General features: G+C 32.9%; 1 protein-coding gene across 2 annotated transcripts; it reads left to right on the forward strand.

Moving 5' to 3' along the window:
- Nucleotides 1-491: 491 nt before the first annotated feature.
- On the forward strand, nt 492-13,230 carry LOC139848142 (uncharacterized). 2 transcript variants are annotated; one of them, XM_071837873.1, is made up of 9 exons: nt 492-722; nt 868-1,055; nt 4,037-4,218; nt 5,714-5,998; nt 6,083-6,141; nt 11,125-11,161; nt 11,246-11,317; nt 11,436-11,760; nt 12,672-13,230. In XM_071837873.1, the coding sequence occupies exons 1-9, from the start codon at nt 617-619 to the stop codon at nt 13,035-13,037; spliced, it is 1,620 nt and encodes a 539-aa protein (XP_071693974.1). In that variant the 5' UTR covers nt 492-616; the 3' UTR covers nt 13,038-13,230. The 2 variants fall into 2 exon arrangements, with proteins under 2 accessions (XP_071693974.1, XP_071693975.1); XM_071837874.1 differs by lacking the exon at nt 492-722 and adding an exon at nt 3,807-3,952 and having other exon boundaries at nt 935-1,055.
- Nucleotides 13,231-17,616: the final 4,386 nt, after the last annotated feature.

Below are 17,616 nucleotides of genomic sequence, written 5' to 3' on the forward strand. Positions count from 1 at the left end.
GAAATTTGTTTAAGGCACCGAAAGGGCTACATTCGACGAGTTCATTGAAGACATCTGAGTTTCCTTTCGGTTTCATGTTTTTTGATTAGTTGTAGTATACGGTGTTTGTTTTGTATCGTCTTTTTGGTTCTGGTTTATTCGGTTTAGTTAGGTGAGGCTCGGTTTAGATAGTTTGTTGGTAGCCGCTTTCTAGGTACGAGCCTTGCCGGAGTGTTTCTTTTGTACTTCTTGTTTAATTCGTTTTTTTTTTTTTCCGAAAGTGTGTTCAGTTTTTATAAAAGTTATTGTTATTTCACAAAAAAAAAACCCCTATTTTTAATCATGACAATTTTAGCTTATATAAATATAAAATATAAAATTAAGTTAATTACGGCAACCTACGGCCTATAATTATCCTCCATTATTTATTTATTTTGGCATAAAGAACTCAATTTGTTAGTAGAATCTCAGGCGGTTCTTTTTACAACCCATTTCTCCCACTTTCACTGTTTTTCACTTTCCTTACAAATTTCCTCAAAATTCCATTTAAACAAAAAAATCGAATTCCAAATATTTTTTGTCGATGAAAGGTTGAAACTTTGTTGAAACCCTTGAAAATAAAACACTGAAAATCGCGATGCAATTTTCCAAACGTACAACATCATTTGCTTTTTTATTATTTCTTCTTGTTCTGTTTTTCGTTTTATCAAATGGTGAATTCCTTTTTTCTGCACCCACTTCAGGTATTTCCGTTACATTTTTAGTACAAACTTTATTTGGATTTTGATGATTTTACAGAAAGTTTGATTTTTTTTTTTTGTAAATTTGTTTTGGGTTTTGGATGAAATTTGTTGTAAGGTTTTAAATCATGAATATTTTCTACTGCAGGGGAAAATCACGGGGGGAATTATGATATATTGGAAAGTTTGGGGGCAAAAAGGTTACTTGCTGAAGAAGAAAATGATGTGAATTCATCACTCGTGTTGGCTCAAAAGAGAACAACAAGAAAAGATCCACTTGATGGGCTTAAGAAATACAGAGGAGGTTGGAACATTAGCGAGCGCCATTATTGGGCTGTAAGTTTCTATCGTTTTGATTTTATATTTATTATTGGCCTTTTGAGTAGCGGTGATTGCGGCGTTTGATATATGACCGGTTTTAAGTATTTTTTAGATTGAGGTTTGGTGGTTTATACGTGTGTACTGTATTTTACAATTTCAATGTACTCGCTCTCTTTCAATGTTATCGTCCATCGTTTGTAGGACGCTCTAGAGACCTTTCAACTTTCAATTTTTATTTGTTCGTGTGTACCACCGGATTTTTACGATATATATATATACATATATACATTAATATTTTCGCCGAAAAAAAAATTATATTTGTTGGTGGTTTTATGTGATTATTTTAGTATTTTTCATCTTAAATGAAACGGAGTATGAAATGGATAAAGTGAAAATCCAGTTATTATTTTTGATGTTTGGGGAAAAAGTGAAAATTTTGCGTAATAAACCCATAAAATATATGCAGAACTGTATATGTTCTGGATTTTGAATTTAATTTTGGGGGATATTATTCTGAATACTTGTTTATGCAGTCTTATCTAAAACTTAGATTTAGTTTGATTTTTCTTGTATTTTGGTTAATCAATTAAGTTATATTGTAGTAATTTTTTTATTAAAACCCAAAAATTTGATTTTTATATCTTGATGAAGAAAGCATACACAATGGCATTTTACCCTAGAATCAATACTATATAAAGTTGTCGTGATACGAAAAATAGTCTTATCTTATGAAGTTGTGGGCGGATTACCTAATACTACCTTTAAGAAGATATTATCTTACTCTTTGTTCATGCTACCGTATGCATATTTTTTATTTTTATTTGTTTATTTATTTATTTTGAAAAGTGTATGCATATGCTACTTAAAACTTGTTGAAAGCTAGTGCACTTGTATCTAAATATTCATCTACTTCAAAGAGGAAAACATAAAATCCTTTTTCTGTATCAACGTATTTTAAAGTTTGGGGGCATGAGGGCTCACGTATTATATTATATATCTATCTATTATTAAAGTGCAGAATAATGTTTTGGTAGTGACTCATATTTTGAAGTTGTACACTACTATAAATTAGTAATTTGAAGTTTAAGTATTGTCTATATCTGTCACAAAATCTCACCTACTTAATTGAATAAGCTGGGCACATGTAATGTTTTTCATTGTTTATTTTTCAGTCTATATTTTTTAAAAATGTATGTGACGTGGAGAACCTTTTATATTCTAAATGTCAACATCTGAATAAGAACAAAAGTGATATGCTACTACGTACATCTTTAAAATTTCTTATTTAAGTCTTGACAAATTATCAACACTTACATATGGAGTAACTGTTAATTTACTACATAAATACTGTTATAAGTGATGTTAGAAGTGTTTGGTGATAGTTGATAATCTCTTAACTTGACCCTAACAAATTTGACATATTTTGTTTATGGAACAAATTTAGTATTATAATTTTCATTTTCTTATAGCTGGCAATATTAATAGGAGCTTTGAGTAAATGAAAACATATGAAAACTTAGGTCCATATCTTTAATTCTTAAATTATAATAAGATCTTAATGCAACATGTGAACACAAACAAGTTAATTGAAAAATATTTGTCTGTTAATATAATGTTGATTTGGGATATATTTTTAGTGTCATAGTGTATTTCGAAAATGATATTTTTTGTTCAAAAATCACATGAATATATTCTACTATAATTAAGTAATTACTAGTAACATAACATTCATTGGAGAAGAAACATTTAATCTAATTTTTTTTTTTGGTTTTATATAATAATCTATCTATGTGCGGAGTATGTTGTTGGAAGGATAAATATTGAGATTAGAATTAAATTATCTCCTCCTATAATCTTTACTTAATTATTAATTTAAACTAGAGAGGTGAATTTTAGTTTCTAACACTTAGATTAATTGTTTACTATTCGATTTTAACATATGCTTTTAAAAAAAAAAATAAAAAAAAATAAAAAAAAAATAAAAAAATAAAAATAAATGAATGCCTTCTAAGTCAAACAGGACTTAGAGGTGGCAAAACGGTTGGGTTGCAGGTCACAAAGGGGTCCTGAAGCCCTTTTGTCCATTTGCAAACATTATCGCATATGTAATTATTATATTATACCTTATACCTATATACTAAAACTCGCGCGTCGTTTCAGTTCTATCGGATTGTCGTTTTGATTTTGCGTTCACACTACAAACGGTCCCTCAACTTCGGCTCAATTTACACAACGGCCCCTCAAGTTTACACTTTTTCAGGGGTAGAAAGCGTAAATATATAATTTTATTAAAATAAAAGAAACTAATTTCACCCGAATTTTTAACGGGCCCTATCTTCTCGCTCGGTACGAATTAAATTTTTCCGAGACCACCGTTCAACTCGAAAAAATCAGACGAACCCAATGGGACTAACTAGATAACGGGCCGTATATTCTCGCTCGGTAAGAGTTAAATTTTTCCGAGACCACCGTTTAACTCAAAATAATTTTACGAACACAACGCGACTAAATATACGCGAAATGGACATCGCTAAAAAAACACTAAATATTTCGGGCTATGTTACATACATATACATACACGTCCAACAAACAAACCAACCTACTAGATATATTAGGTACCAAACAACGTATATCCAAGTTCGACCGCGCGTCGAATACAACCGCAGCAACGCGCGGTCGAATTTTTTCTAGTTATTATGATAAATACAAAAATGATAATAAGAAAAATGTAGTGTTACTATTTTATCTAATTTTGATTGTATGCAGCAAAAATTGCAGACTGGGCAACATTCAACGTCCTTGACTAATTATAATGATCTGGCAAACTTGACCCGTTAGATGTGATCATATTACACATCGACCCCAACTACTCATCCTTACTTAATGGACTGAAATTATCTCTTTTCTATATGGTGAATTTCATAGTATCTATGTGTGTTTATTTATTTGGATATCCATTTAGACTTGTTGTAATAGTTCAAAAATGTTGAATGCAGTCTGTGGCATTTACTGCTGTCCCGTTCTTTGGTATGGCTGCCGCGTGGTTCGTGTTCTTTGGGTTGTGCTTATCGCTGATTTGCCTTTGCTATTGTTGTTTTCCACGCGAACCTTATGGCTATTCTAGACTAGCTTATGCCCTCTCTCTTATTCTCCTCATGCTCTTTACCGTCATTGCGATGTACGTGTCTCTCTCTCTCTCTCTATATATATCTCTCTTTTTATGTATCTATTTTATATTATATTATTTTATATGCTAAAGAAGTATAAAATATCGCTCCCGAATATAATGCTGACGGTAACAAAAGTTAACAGGCTGGCACGTATGCCAAGATGCCACATGGCAATCCCTTATAGCTTCAAAATAAATTGAACATAGTAAAAAGTATTACTGGACAATAATATTGATAACCATGAGGTGGTAGTTGAGTGGCGATTCTGGCTTTCCCACTAAGTAGAAAGGAAGGTCAGAAGTTCGAATCCATGGAGCCTCAAAACACCCCCGTTGGTCATGAAGGTTCACCATGCATGACTCCCGACAGCTTGCATTGTCGCCTCGAGATTAGTCAGCTTGCAAAGCGAGTCGGAAACTCGGGCCCAAAAGAGAATCAAACAAAATTGATCACCTATAGCCAGTGTTGCAAAAGTCGACCGACTTGACCGACGCGTAGGCCGACGCGTCGTTTTTTAGGCATGGCCGATGCGTCGTTGCTAAAAAGTCGGTCAAAGGTAAAAAGTCGGTCAAAGTTGGAAAAAGTCGGTCAAATTCGGTCAAAATCGGTCAAAGTCGGTCAAAGTCAGTCAAAATCGGTCAATTTGTTTATTTTTTTTGTTATATTATTGATAATTGTTATATGTTCATGTTCATTATAAATATAGTTTATATTTTAAGATTCGATCTATATAATATTACATATAAATATATATTTAATATAACTATTTTAAAAAGTCAATGTTAGTCAACGCCCGTTGCGTCACCGTTGCGTCCGGCGCGTTGTTTTTTAGGCATGGCCGATGCGTCCCCGACTCGCGTCTTTTACAACCTTGCCTATAGCAATTATCGACTTTTATCGCTAATTGTACATGCATGAGTCCCTAGTAGTCAACAATGCTAACTACAATAAAGTTCGTTGTATTTATATCTATATGAGAGCCAATATCCTTCGTTTAACTTGGTTAATACTCATAGTTCTTCTTATATACAACAATAAAATTAAGATAAACTAGCATGTCTCTTGATCATAGCTTATATTGTATATAGAACCTAGGATATATGGTATGCCTCTGCCCTTTAGATTATCTAAGTTTATTTTCTTTTGAGAATATGGTCGATGGTTCTTATTATGTTTTGGTAGTTGAAGTTTTAGCTACTTACATGGCTAAATATAGTGGCTGATTTTTGACTTTTTCTGTAATAAAATATATTAAAATAACTGAACCAATATTTGATGGTTTTAGTCAATTTTACAAGATTTACGATATCAATGTAACAAGAATCTGGAGTTGTTTCAAAAGTTAATTAGTATTTAGTAATCTGTATTACTCATCTCGTATCTACCATATTGATGGTCAACAATTTGGATACTTGGTCAAACCTTGAATCATGTATATCAGTTTTTCTGTATTATGACATGACAAGTAAACTAATGGCTCTCCTTGGATTATTCGATCTGTAGTGCTGGATGTGTTGTTTTATACACGGGTCAAGCGAAATTTTATAACAGCACTAGACACACATTAAAATATGTTGTACATCAGGCAAATATAACTGCAGAAAAACTTAGGAATTTGTCTGATGATCTTGCTTCCGCGAAGAAAGTAGAGGTAGCCCAAATTTTCTTGCCAGTTCAAGTCCAATCAGACATCGATGAGATACAGACAAAACTGAACACATCATCCTATGCTCTCTCTGATAGAACTGAAGATAATAAAAAGAAAATTCGCCGTGTCCTTGATATCGTGTAAGTAATATACATACATTTTGAAATAAATTTTATATAACAAATGTAACATATATCAATAAGTTATCTTTTTTCTTTGGATAGAAGGATATTTCTGATCATCCTATCCGCTGTGATGCTCTTATTGACGTTTGTTGGATTCTGTAAGCTACCTTCTTCTTTTTTTTTTTTTTGATACATTGCCTTATTTTGGAACTTAATGTTATTTATATGACTACAAAGGCTATATTATATCAATAGTTATTTATATATTTTTATTTGTCTGCATAAAGTTGTATATCTTGAGGTCCTTAAGCATATTTTGAGGTTGTGAGAGAAAGGGTCACAAAAGGGTCACGAGATAACATTGACGTACATCTGAATAGAAATACTCATCCTCCCGGGTAGTCTGAACAAGGAAAACATTAACATGTTTGTTAGAAAATGTGTATGAATTGACTGCCGGATTCGTTCTTGAATCGTGTGTTCACTTTCTCTATAAAGTATTTCGACCCTACGATTGCCTCGGTTGCACGAAATCTTTACAGGGATAAGACAAGAACGCAATCAGTGTTTTTGGCAATGAAATCACTGATCAAATTGTTAGAGAATATGTGTGTATTTCCTATTCGTTAAAATGAAAGCAAAAACATATTCCTATATTTATAGGAAGTGAAAAGGTGCGAGTGAAAGGACGCAACATTTCAATGTAAATATGCAACCTTTCAATGAAAAGATGCAACTCTTCATTTATATCTTTTAGAAATAACATCACTCTTCATGAAGATATGTAACCATTCATGGTTACCTTCTCATGAAAAGATGTAATTTCCAATACTTTATTGAATTAAATCGGACGAGCGTGCACTCCAAACTCGCCATTCAGCTTAATTCAATAAGCCTTTGCTCTCTAGTAAATCCCGATTAACTAAAATGATTGTTGATAACACTAAAATCACCAACAAATCCCCCCCATTTTAGTGTAATCCTTGATTTACTAAAATAATTAAACAAACAGAACAAACTAATGCATAAATGAAAATGTTTCAGAAATTGAATTTTCACTTAGTATAATATTTACGAGAATTCGAGTATCAGGGTGTTTCAGAAATTGAACCCTTCCACTCATATGAAAACTATAAAATATTATACACATCAGTTTCTTACATATCCCTAAGACAATCTTGACACTATTATAAGCCATGTGTCCCAATCCTTCAGTGAACATATTGACAGCTAAGTCCAAAGCTCCATTGAAGCGGCAAAACTTCATGTTCACATAGGTAGCTCTTTTAGTCTTGCACCCGCATTTGCAATTTTTCAAAAGAACTATTAAGAAGTTAAACTTCAACCTAACTCCACTTACGGGTCTAAACACATACTTTGGGATCAGTATATTTATGTGTTTCAATCTTCAGAAAGTAAGCTTACCTCATTGAATTCAGCTCCTAGCGTTGTACTAGAAGGGAATTGGGCGTCTCACTTTGGAAGATCTGGTTGGACTTCAATCCCATATCATTAGCCCTACTTGTGCGCACTTAAGTCTCGGGCAAATTCTTTTATAAAGTGATTTACTCAAACTTTGTTATGACTCAACAAAATTTACATATATCACTCAATTCGTGATCAACTCACGAAACATAGTATGTCTAAGGCATAAGTATCTAGATTTTCCTTTGTACATTTGACTATATGTCTTTGTCATTTACATCCCAAGATAGGGATCACCATGAACTTTTATCTCATTCATTATGACTTCAATCAATTTCCTTTCTTTTATAATCCTTTAAACCAAGGATTTACCAAGTTCTTATTATACCATAAGGAACACGCGTGTTCTCAAAGTTAATTGATTGTTTAGTCATCCACATGTCCACTTTTCAAATTCCATCAATGTAAAACTATAATTTATACACCCCTGATAATGTATCCACATTATCCTTGTGTACATAATTATTACCATTACATTAGATAGTAAGATTATATTTATAAACATACCTTAGTCAATCCACTTCTAGAACCAAGAAGTAATAACAACAAGTTTATAATGTCAATAATCTCAACATCCAATATACCACATCTAAACCAAGTGTAAAACCAACAACTTGTAGATGTATCATCTTAATGATCAATAGTAAACTCAATATATTTTAAATATGCTATAAGGATTCTCATTGTGAATCAAACCATAAACCATGGTTGGCTTTAAAGTATTAAAACACTTGAACCACATCACAATGCATTATTCTAGACCATGTTTGATCCCTCCAACACCATGCTATATTGGTCACTTAATGTAATCACATACATCATCCCGCCAATTTTCAAAGCATACCGGTATTTGAAAATAATTAAGCAACATCTAATCCTTGTTCCATATTAAAACATATTATTATTACTAACTTGTACCATTTTAATAGATTATCAAATGATTTATGAACATAACTCACATGAAAAACCCATGTACATAGAGCAATCATCTTGATGTGAAGACACATCAAAATACACTCATCACCTTTTCAAGCATAATAATGAAAAGGATATGTAAAAACACCCTTTTAATTTTATCATTGTCACTCACATAATCAAAGTTATATATACGTTTAACTTAACCCATGCATCTTGTGTGTGTGTGTGTGTTTTTCCAATCATCGTGGCTTGTAACTAATAACCACCTTTTCTCTTATTTCGACCATACTTTGTGAAATATATATCACCATTAAATATTTGAAAACAAAAGTCCATGTTTCAAATATTTAATTAATAAATTTATGGGTATATAATCATCACCAAAAAACAGGCAAATGAGGAGTACCAAATAGGAAGTTGACTTTTGAATCCATATACATACAAACAGTATTATTCATATCGCATGTATATAATTTATAAACCAAAAGTCACAAATTGTTTCAAGATAGAACGGTAGTTAGACAAAACTTGTAAACCTATCGACCAAACGTATGTCCACAAATTCAACCGAAATGCATGTACCACAATTTCGTTTGATCAGCCGACATAAATCGGTCTATACAGGAGTAACCAAAAAATCAATTTCTGTTACTCATCTTGTCATCCAAGAAGACATGGAATACGTAAATCCTCCACCAATTTAATATTGAAGATTTCGTATCTAATCAATTATGTCATAAACCCAAGTACACAGTTATGATCATAACTATTAATCCCTCCTGTTGTTCAAACATTACAAACACAAATTCTGCGTTTACTTGCTTTGCAATCAAATAATTGCAGCGATTTCAAGCAGAATTATAGAACATGCATTATAAAATAAATTGGTCAACCACCACAATCAGATTTGTTAGTCTACTGTCACAAATTTTGTATCCGTTGTTATAAAAGGAAACGTTGAACGTAAGATCTAATTCTGTAATCATGGTTACAAAATTAAATTAAACGTTGTACAAAGTTTGGAATCAAAGAAAACAAAAGTCAAACTTTGTAACACAAGTTTTAAACCACTTATGTCTGTAATATTCACTCAAACTTTGTGACACAATTTTGTAACCGCCTTTGATTGTAACATTCATTCATTCACGTACGGTAGTGAATTAATTCATTATAATTTCAAAGAATCGAATTCTTTATTATAATATTGTAATATTAGATCATACATGTACCTTAATATTAAACTCACGCATTTCTACTAATTTTTCTACAGAAATCACATGTATCCTTTTCTTTTTCACGTATGAATAAATATCACATAAGTTATCATATTATACCACATGCCATAATCAATCTTGCAATTCATACATACATACGTGTCACGTATTTAATATCATTCAGAATAATATATAAAGATACAATATAGAGTATGAAATGCGTATCTGTGATTTGGATGGAATCAAGATCCTCCATTCATTTGAATCTTCTACTATCCAATTACTTTTCTTGTTTTCAAAGTCCATCACATTATAAATTGTTCCGGTGTGTCCGGTGCATGCATGTTAGACGGTCCTTTCCCCGTAGCAATCCAAACGTCCATCCATATCTATTTCCTTTTCCTTTTCCGAATATGGATATAATACTCTTGTTCCAATTCATAAAAGGATCAGTAACACGAAAGTACCATATCAAATCCCATATATATGTTTCGCGGATTCATCTTTATCATAAAATACTTTATAGATTTGTTAGAAAATGGGTATGAATTGACTGCCGGATTCGTTCTTGAATCGTGTGTTCACTCTCTATAAAGTATTTCGACCCTACGATTGCCTCGGTTGCACGAAATCTTTACAGGGATAAGACAAGAACGCAATCAGTGTTTTTGGCAATGAAATCACTGATCAAATTGTTAGAGAATATGTGTGTATTTCCTATTCGTTAAAATGAAAGCAAAAACATATTCCTATATTTATAGGAAGTGAAAAGGTGCGAGTGAAAGGACGCAACATTTCAATGTAAATATGCAACCTTTCAATGAAAAGATGCAACTCTTCATTTATATCTTTTAGAAATAACATCACTCTTCATGAAGATATGTAACCATTCATGGTTACCTTCTCATGAAAAGATGTAATTTCCAATACCTTATTGAATTAAATCGGACGAGCGTGCACTCCACACTCTCCAAACTCGCCATTCAGCTTAATTCAATAAGCCTTTGCTTTCTAGTAAATCCCAATTAACTAAAATGATTGTTGATAACACTAAAATCACCAACAATGTTTGACCTGTTTCCATTTTAGATGCATTAAATAAATAGAACACTTCGGACAGCTTTTGAATCCGGTTCTAAGCTATGTTATTATTATACTTGGTACTGTTTTTTAACAGCATGTCAACATGTTAGGAGTCATTGACGGAGGCCAGAAGCCACCCACATGATCATAAGCGGATCACGTGTCAGGAGGAAACCTCAGCCCATAAGGCACAATATAGAGAAAACCCCCTAGGAGAAACCCCGAATTAACTGCCCATAAGGCAAAATGAAGATGACACCCCGGATTCGAACCCTCGATCCCATTCAACCCGGATACCCCGGGGTACCATTTCACTGTTAATGCAAGTGGTTATACCTTGTACCGTTAATGTTTTATAACCACCCAAATTGTCCTATTGATAAGTGAATGAACCAAATTTGACATGTCTACTAATTTATTTGTTCTTATATTTCCATGCAGTGTTTTCTCTTTTTGGAATGCAATCTATGGTTTACACGTGAGTGAGAGATACTAATATTATGTGAAATATCTTTCATTTCATCATTATTTCTTAAATATGTTATGTTTTGAGTTATTGCAGTTTGGTGATTGTTGGATGGATTCTTGTGACGGGTACACTTATTTTGGCTGGCATTTTCATAGTTCTTCATAAGTAAGTTTCTATTCGATACGTATAATTGAAATTTTGCATGCACAAGGAGTCCTTTGAGTTTATATATTTCAAAACATGTACCTAATAGTACTAACAATATTCCCGTTTTGTACATTAGTGTTACTGGAGACACATGTGTGTCAATGATACAGTGGGTTCAAAATCCGACTGCTCATACGGCATTAGATGACATTCTTCCGTGTGTTGACAACGCAACGGCTCAAGAAACGTCAAGACGGACCAGAGAAGTCACTTTTCAACTTGTTAATGTCATCAACCAAGTCATTACTAATGTCAGTAATAGTAATTTTGCCCCTAAAAATACCCCACTTTTTTTCAATCAATCTGGGCCGTTCATGCCCCTCCTTTGCAATCCGTACAAGCTGGACTTCAGCAATCGAGCTTGTGACCCTAAAGAAGTACAATTGAACAATGCCACTCAGGTATATTATGTTTTTGAGATATTGCTCTTTTGCTTTGTGACTCATCAGTAGAGGTGAAAAGTGGGTGGGTCGAGTAACGGGTCTAAAACAAGAATTACTACTTTTTATGGTCACAATTGGAGCAGGCTGGGTTGACCTGAAAATAGTTGTACAAATTTCGTGATAATGAGAACTTTAACGACATTACTAATGAAATGTTTGACTTAATTTGACCTATATAAAAAATGAAAAAGAAATGCTTTATTTTACAGGACAGTGATGTTCTTGAAAACAACTATTACCTTACGTACGTAGTAGGGCATCTGCTGTGAATCTATTAACCTCTGTTATTTGTTGTGGCGTGAAAGATATAATTAAAGAGAATAATTATAATTATTGTAATTGTAATTGTAATCTATTCTCCCATACCAGACTTGTTTAACGTTACTTAATAACTTTTTTTCTAAACTATAATTTACCTCCTAATATATGATAACTAACCATTTAGGCTGCAAGTTCAATACTTAACTTCAAGTCTGTAGATAAATATAAGTTAGATATGGCACTTTCAACCCATCTATATGAATGACTGATTTGGCTTGTGTTTTATCTCTAAAGGGTCAAATTCCCGTTTTGACCCATTACCATGGTGTGCTATCTCCGTTTAACCATCTCAATATAACCTAGTGGTTGGCCTCTGATATCCTCACAAGTGGTCTCAGGTTTAAACTTCACTAGGAGCATATCTTGAGGTGACCAAGGAATTGAAAAGGGTCACAAATGGTCACAGTATAACCCGGTTAGGTGGTAGCCTGAACAGGGAAAACGTTATCTATTTACCTTATACGTTTATCAATGTATCAGTTTGTTGGACCATTTTTTCCCCAAAAGCTAGTCTCTAATCACTAAGAAACATTCTTGATTGGTCGCAGATATACAGCCAGTTTGTGTGCCAAGTTTCACCAAGTGGGATTTGCATCACAACAGGCCGCCTAACTCCCAATTTCTACAGCCAAATGTCAGCTGGAATAAAACTAAGTTACGGGCTATTCCTCTACGGGCCTTTTCTTGTAGATCTTCAAGACTGCACATTTGTCAGACAGACTTTCACAGACATTTCACGAGATCACTGTCCTAGTCTGCGGCGAAACAGCAACTGGATTTATATCGGTCTGTTGATGGTTTCATTGGCGGTTTTGCTGTCTCTTGTGTTTTGGGTTATTTATGGAAGAGAAAGAAGGCATCGTGTCTATACGAAAACACTCATAACACAAACAGAAGACGAAAAGTTTATGTGAAAAGTGTTTCATGCTGGAGAGGGTTGTGAATATATACATATATATAGTTGTGTTATTTGTGTCTTTCATTGTTGTATATGTTAGTGAGAATAGTTAGTAGTTTATACATTTGGAGTCCTGATTGTTATGATCTGTGGATTCGTTTAAAATATATGAATATAAGAATATATGATATATGAAATTTATTAATAAGAAAAAGCCTTTTGTGTTCTCTTTATAACAATATTGGTTAATTATTAACTGAGTAACCAACTTAAAAGCAGGAGGAAACCCGACTTTTTATGAAGTGTTTTTTGCCCTCGGTCAACAATAGTTTGAACAGGCTAAACTTTCTTGTTGTTATGCAGTTGGAACCAATATAATAAGGCTGTGGACAGCATGGCACATGGAATGCAGATATGGGAAGAGTTGGTGGAACAACGGTTAAATGGGTTGAATTTGTATGATAAATATAGGGACGATTTAGTTAATTTGGGTTTTGTGAAATTTACGATGGGTTTATCAGCATGGGATGAATCTTTGGCAGCCTCAGTTGAAGCATCATCAACAGATCTAGCAGTGATTGTAAAGAACCATTGCTCCTAGGCAACAGCTTCTGAAGGTAATTTACATTTAGATACTATGAATGAGGTATTTAAATACGGAGTAATAAACAACACTGTTTTAAATGGTGGTTGAGTCGGTCGACGAGTCAGTTTGGGGACTAGCTCGTCCCGACTTGCCTAAACACGCCTTGAAAGTAGGTCAACACTATAAAGTCATGTCAAAGTAGGTCTGAGTCGTGAAAGTTAAAGTTAGATCAAAATTTATATATTTGTTTGAAATTAGATTTATCATATATCTATGTTTGATATATTTAAGTGTAATATATATATATATATATATATATATATATATATATATATATATATATATATATATATATATATATATATATATTGGTAGGATCAAGAGGGAAGTAACCATTCGGGGGGAAGCGGGAGAAGCAAAATTTTTTTTTTTTTTTTCGTTTATTGAAAAAATTTTGTTCACGAACATTATAGATGAGATGAAAATATGAACATTTAGTAGAGACACTTTGTGATAAATGTTTTTATTTTGGCGGGAAAACGCTCGAAGAAGTAATATATAACAATTATCGTGTTTTTCGAGCGTATTTTGAGATTTTAGCTATTGGGGTTTAGATATTAGGGTTTAGATATTAGGGTTTAGAAATTTAGGGTTTAGGGTTTAGATTTAGGGTTTAGATTTAGGATTTAGATTGAGTTTTTAACACGAACGGTTTAGAGTTTAGGGTTTAGGGTCACCAAACCCTAAACCCTAAACTCTAAATCGGGCTAAATTTTACTTCACAAAACATGAAGAAAAAAAACGTTCACATTCTTCACGAACAATATTATCTTGAATGTTATTTTTGTCGATCGTTTTCCCGCCTAAATAATAACATTCATCACGAAGTGTCTCTTCTAAATGTTCATATTTTTGTGTGATCTTGATGCCGGAAAAAAAAATTTCAAAAAAAGCGAGAAAATTTTTTTTTGCTTCCCCCCGCTTCCCCCGATTGGTTACTTCCCCATTGATCATGCCCCTATATATATATATATATATAGGATCAAGAGGGAAGTAACCAATCGGGGGGAAGCAAAAAGTTTTTTTTTTTTCGTTTTTTGAAAAAACTTTGTTCACGAACATTATAGATGAGATGAAAATATGAACATTTAGTAGAGACACTTTGTGATAAATGTTTTTATTTTGGCGGGAAAACGCTCGAAGAAGTAATATATAACAATTATCGTGTTTTTCGAGCGTATTTTGAGGTTTTAGCTATTGGGGTTTAGATATTAGGGTTTAGATATTAGGGTTTATAGGGTTTAGATATTAGGGTTTAGAAATTTAGGGTTTAGGGTTTAGATTTAGGGTTTAGATTTAGGATTTAGATTGAGTTTTTAACACGAACGGTTTAGGGTTTAGGGTTTAGGGTTTGGTGTTTTGGGTCCATAAATCCAAAACACCAAACACTAAACCCTAAATCGGGCTAAATTTTACTTCACAAAACCTGAAAAAAAAACGTTCATATTCTTCGGGAACAATATTACCTTGAATGTTATTTTTGTCGATCGTTTTCCCGCCTAAATAATAACATTTATCACGAAGTGTCTCTTCTAAATGTTCATATTTTCGTGTGACCTTGATACCGGAAAAAAAAAATTTCAAAAAAAATGAATTTTTTTTTTTTTGCTTCCCCCCGCTTCCCCCCGATTGGTTACTTCCCCATTGATCCTGCCTATATATATATATATATATATATATATATATATATATATATATATATATATAATTTACCCCTCAATTTGAATGTTATTACAGTTTTAGACAAATTGAATAATGTCAATTTCATTTTTTCTAATTAAATATATTTTATAATTATAATTATAATATAATGTATATGTGATATATATATTTAAGTAATAGTTGCTTTAAAAGAAAAAAGAAAACTACTGGGATTATTGATTATTTATACAAAAAGCTGAGTAACGAAAGTTCAAGAAGAATTTGGAGTATTCTATGTAAAAGAAATGAAAAGCTATGAAAGGGAAAGAAGTAAAATCTTTTTTATTTAAAAGAAATCTAGAAAGAAAAATTTGACATAATAGTCATCCGATTTCTTTTCTCTTCTCTCATTGTAAAAATTCAGAAATACCAAAACGTAGTTCATTTCATTTCTTTCTATATAATACTTGGGATCTCTTATAATAGAAATAACACCTCCTTTTATAGGTGAAGAAAATGTGTCATCTTAATTTCACACCACACATTATGGTTGGAGGAGCTATTTTTAAATTGGAAAACCATTGGTAACACAATAGCTTGCTTGGAGGATGGTGCTTATTGCATCTTAGATAATCCTTTCGCCTTGAAAAAAAAATCTGCAAGAATATTATTGAATCCTTAATTAGGATGGCAAAATGACCCGTACTCGATGGGAAAACCTGAGACCCGTTATAATTGGGTCGGGTCTGACCCGAATCCGTCGAGTCATGGGCCGGGTATGAGGATGGTTACAAAAAAAATTCCGGGTTCGAGTTCGGGTATGGTTTTGGATACAAACCCGTTTACCCGACCCGTATACCCGACCCGCATACCCGTATACCCGGCCCGAGGAATTTTAATAATTATTTTTATGTAAAATTTTAGTATTAGTATTATATTGTTAATGTATGAAAGATTTCTCTTATTTGTTTTGAAAACGAGTATAATTTTGTTAAATATAATTATATACAACAAGTTTTCGAGATGTGATATTTTATATATTTTGTGTACTTTAGTATTTTAGAAACTTTTTAATCAACTTTTTGTATGTGATATTTTATAATACTTTAAACATGAAGTAGTTAAGTTATGTTTTGATATTTTGATTTGGTAACTAATTGAAAAATAGATACACAATGACTAATCGGGTATACCCGTTTACCCGTGAGAAAACCCGAAACCCGATAGTATGCAAGTAAATGGGGACCCGACGGGTTTCGGACCGGGTTTGAGGCAGGGTTTCTTAATCGGGTTCGGGTCCGGAATTACCTAAGCCCGACCCAAACCCGACCCGATAACATCCCTAGACCTTAATATGTTTAATAGTGAATTTCTATTGGAAAAATCAATTGACCTACCTTAACAGTTGGAACAAAGTGTAATGGCCCATAAACCTTATAATATCTTTCAACAAATTATTAAGTAGTATTGTTTTATCAACATATTACTATTACTATTACTATTACTATTCTATTACAGAAAAGGTGAATAGTAACTAGGGGTATTTTCGTTCTTTCACTTTTTTTAATTAATTTCTAATTAAATTTTACTATACCAACAAAGACCCCTACACTTTTTTCAGATATTCAAAGCGGCCCCCCAAACAAGGGGGTAAAGTATCAAACAAGGTTGCAAAAGACGTGAGACGGGGTCGAGACGGTCGGGTCTTAAAAAGGTCGAGACGTTCGAGACGGGGTCGAGACGGAGGTCGAGACGGACGTTGACCAAAGTTGACTTTTTAAATATATAAGTATATAAATGTATATATGTGTACATATTTTAAAGCTAAAAACTTTAATTGACTAATTTGTAGTCATAATTTCTATCACCGTTAATATAATACAGAAAATTTAAACTAAAATACGACAAATTTGACTGATTTTAATGACTTTCTGGCTTTTATGAATTTTGAGAGACTTTGACCTGATATTTTTTCAACTTTGACCCGAATTTTGACCGTTAACTGTCATATTAGACGGTTTTCTTCGAGACGGGACGGCCTAGTCACCAAACCGTCGCAACGGGCGTCGAGACGGCTCGAGACGGGGTGTTTTGCAACAGTGGTATCAAATAACCATTTTTATAAAAAATCTTAAATAAACTCCACCCAAATATTCAACGGGCCATATCTTCTCGCTCGCAATGAGTTAAATTTTTCCGACACCATCGTTAAACTCGAAATAATTTTAGGAACACAATGTCACTAACTATACGCAAAACGGACGCTTTTAAAAAACGCTAAATATTTTGGGTACTTTTCATACACGTT

The sequence above is a fragment of the Rutidosis leptorrhynchoides genome, chromosome 5, assembly GCF_046630445.1.
Source record: "Rutidosis leptorrhynchoides isolate AG116_Rl617_1_P2 chromosome 5, CSIRO_AGI_Rlap_v1, whole genome shotgun sequence".
NCBI classification, from domain to species: domain Eukaryota; kingdom Viridiplantae; phylum Streptophyta; class Magnoliopsida; order Asterales; family Asteraceae; genus Rutidosis; species Rutidosis leptorrhynchoides.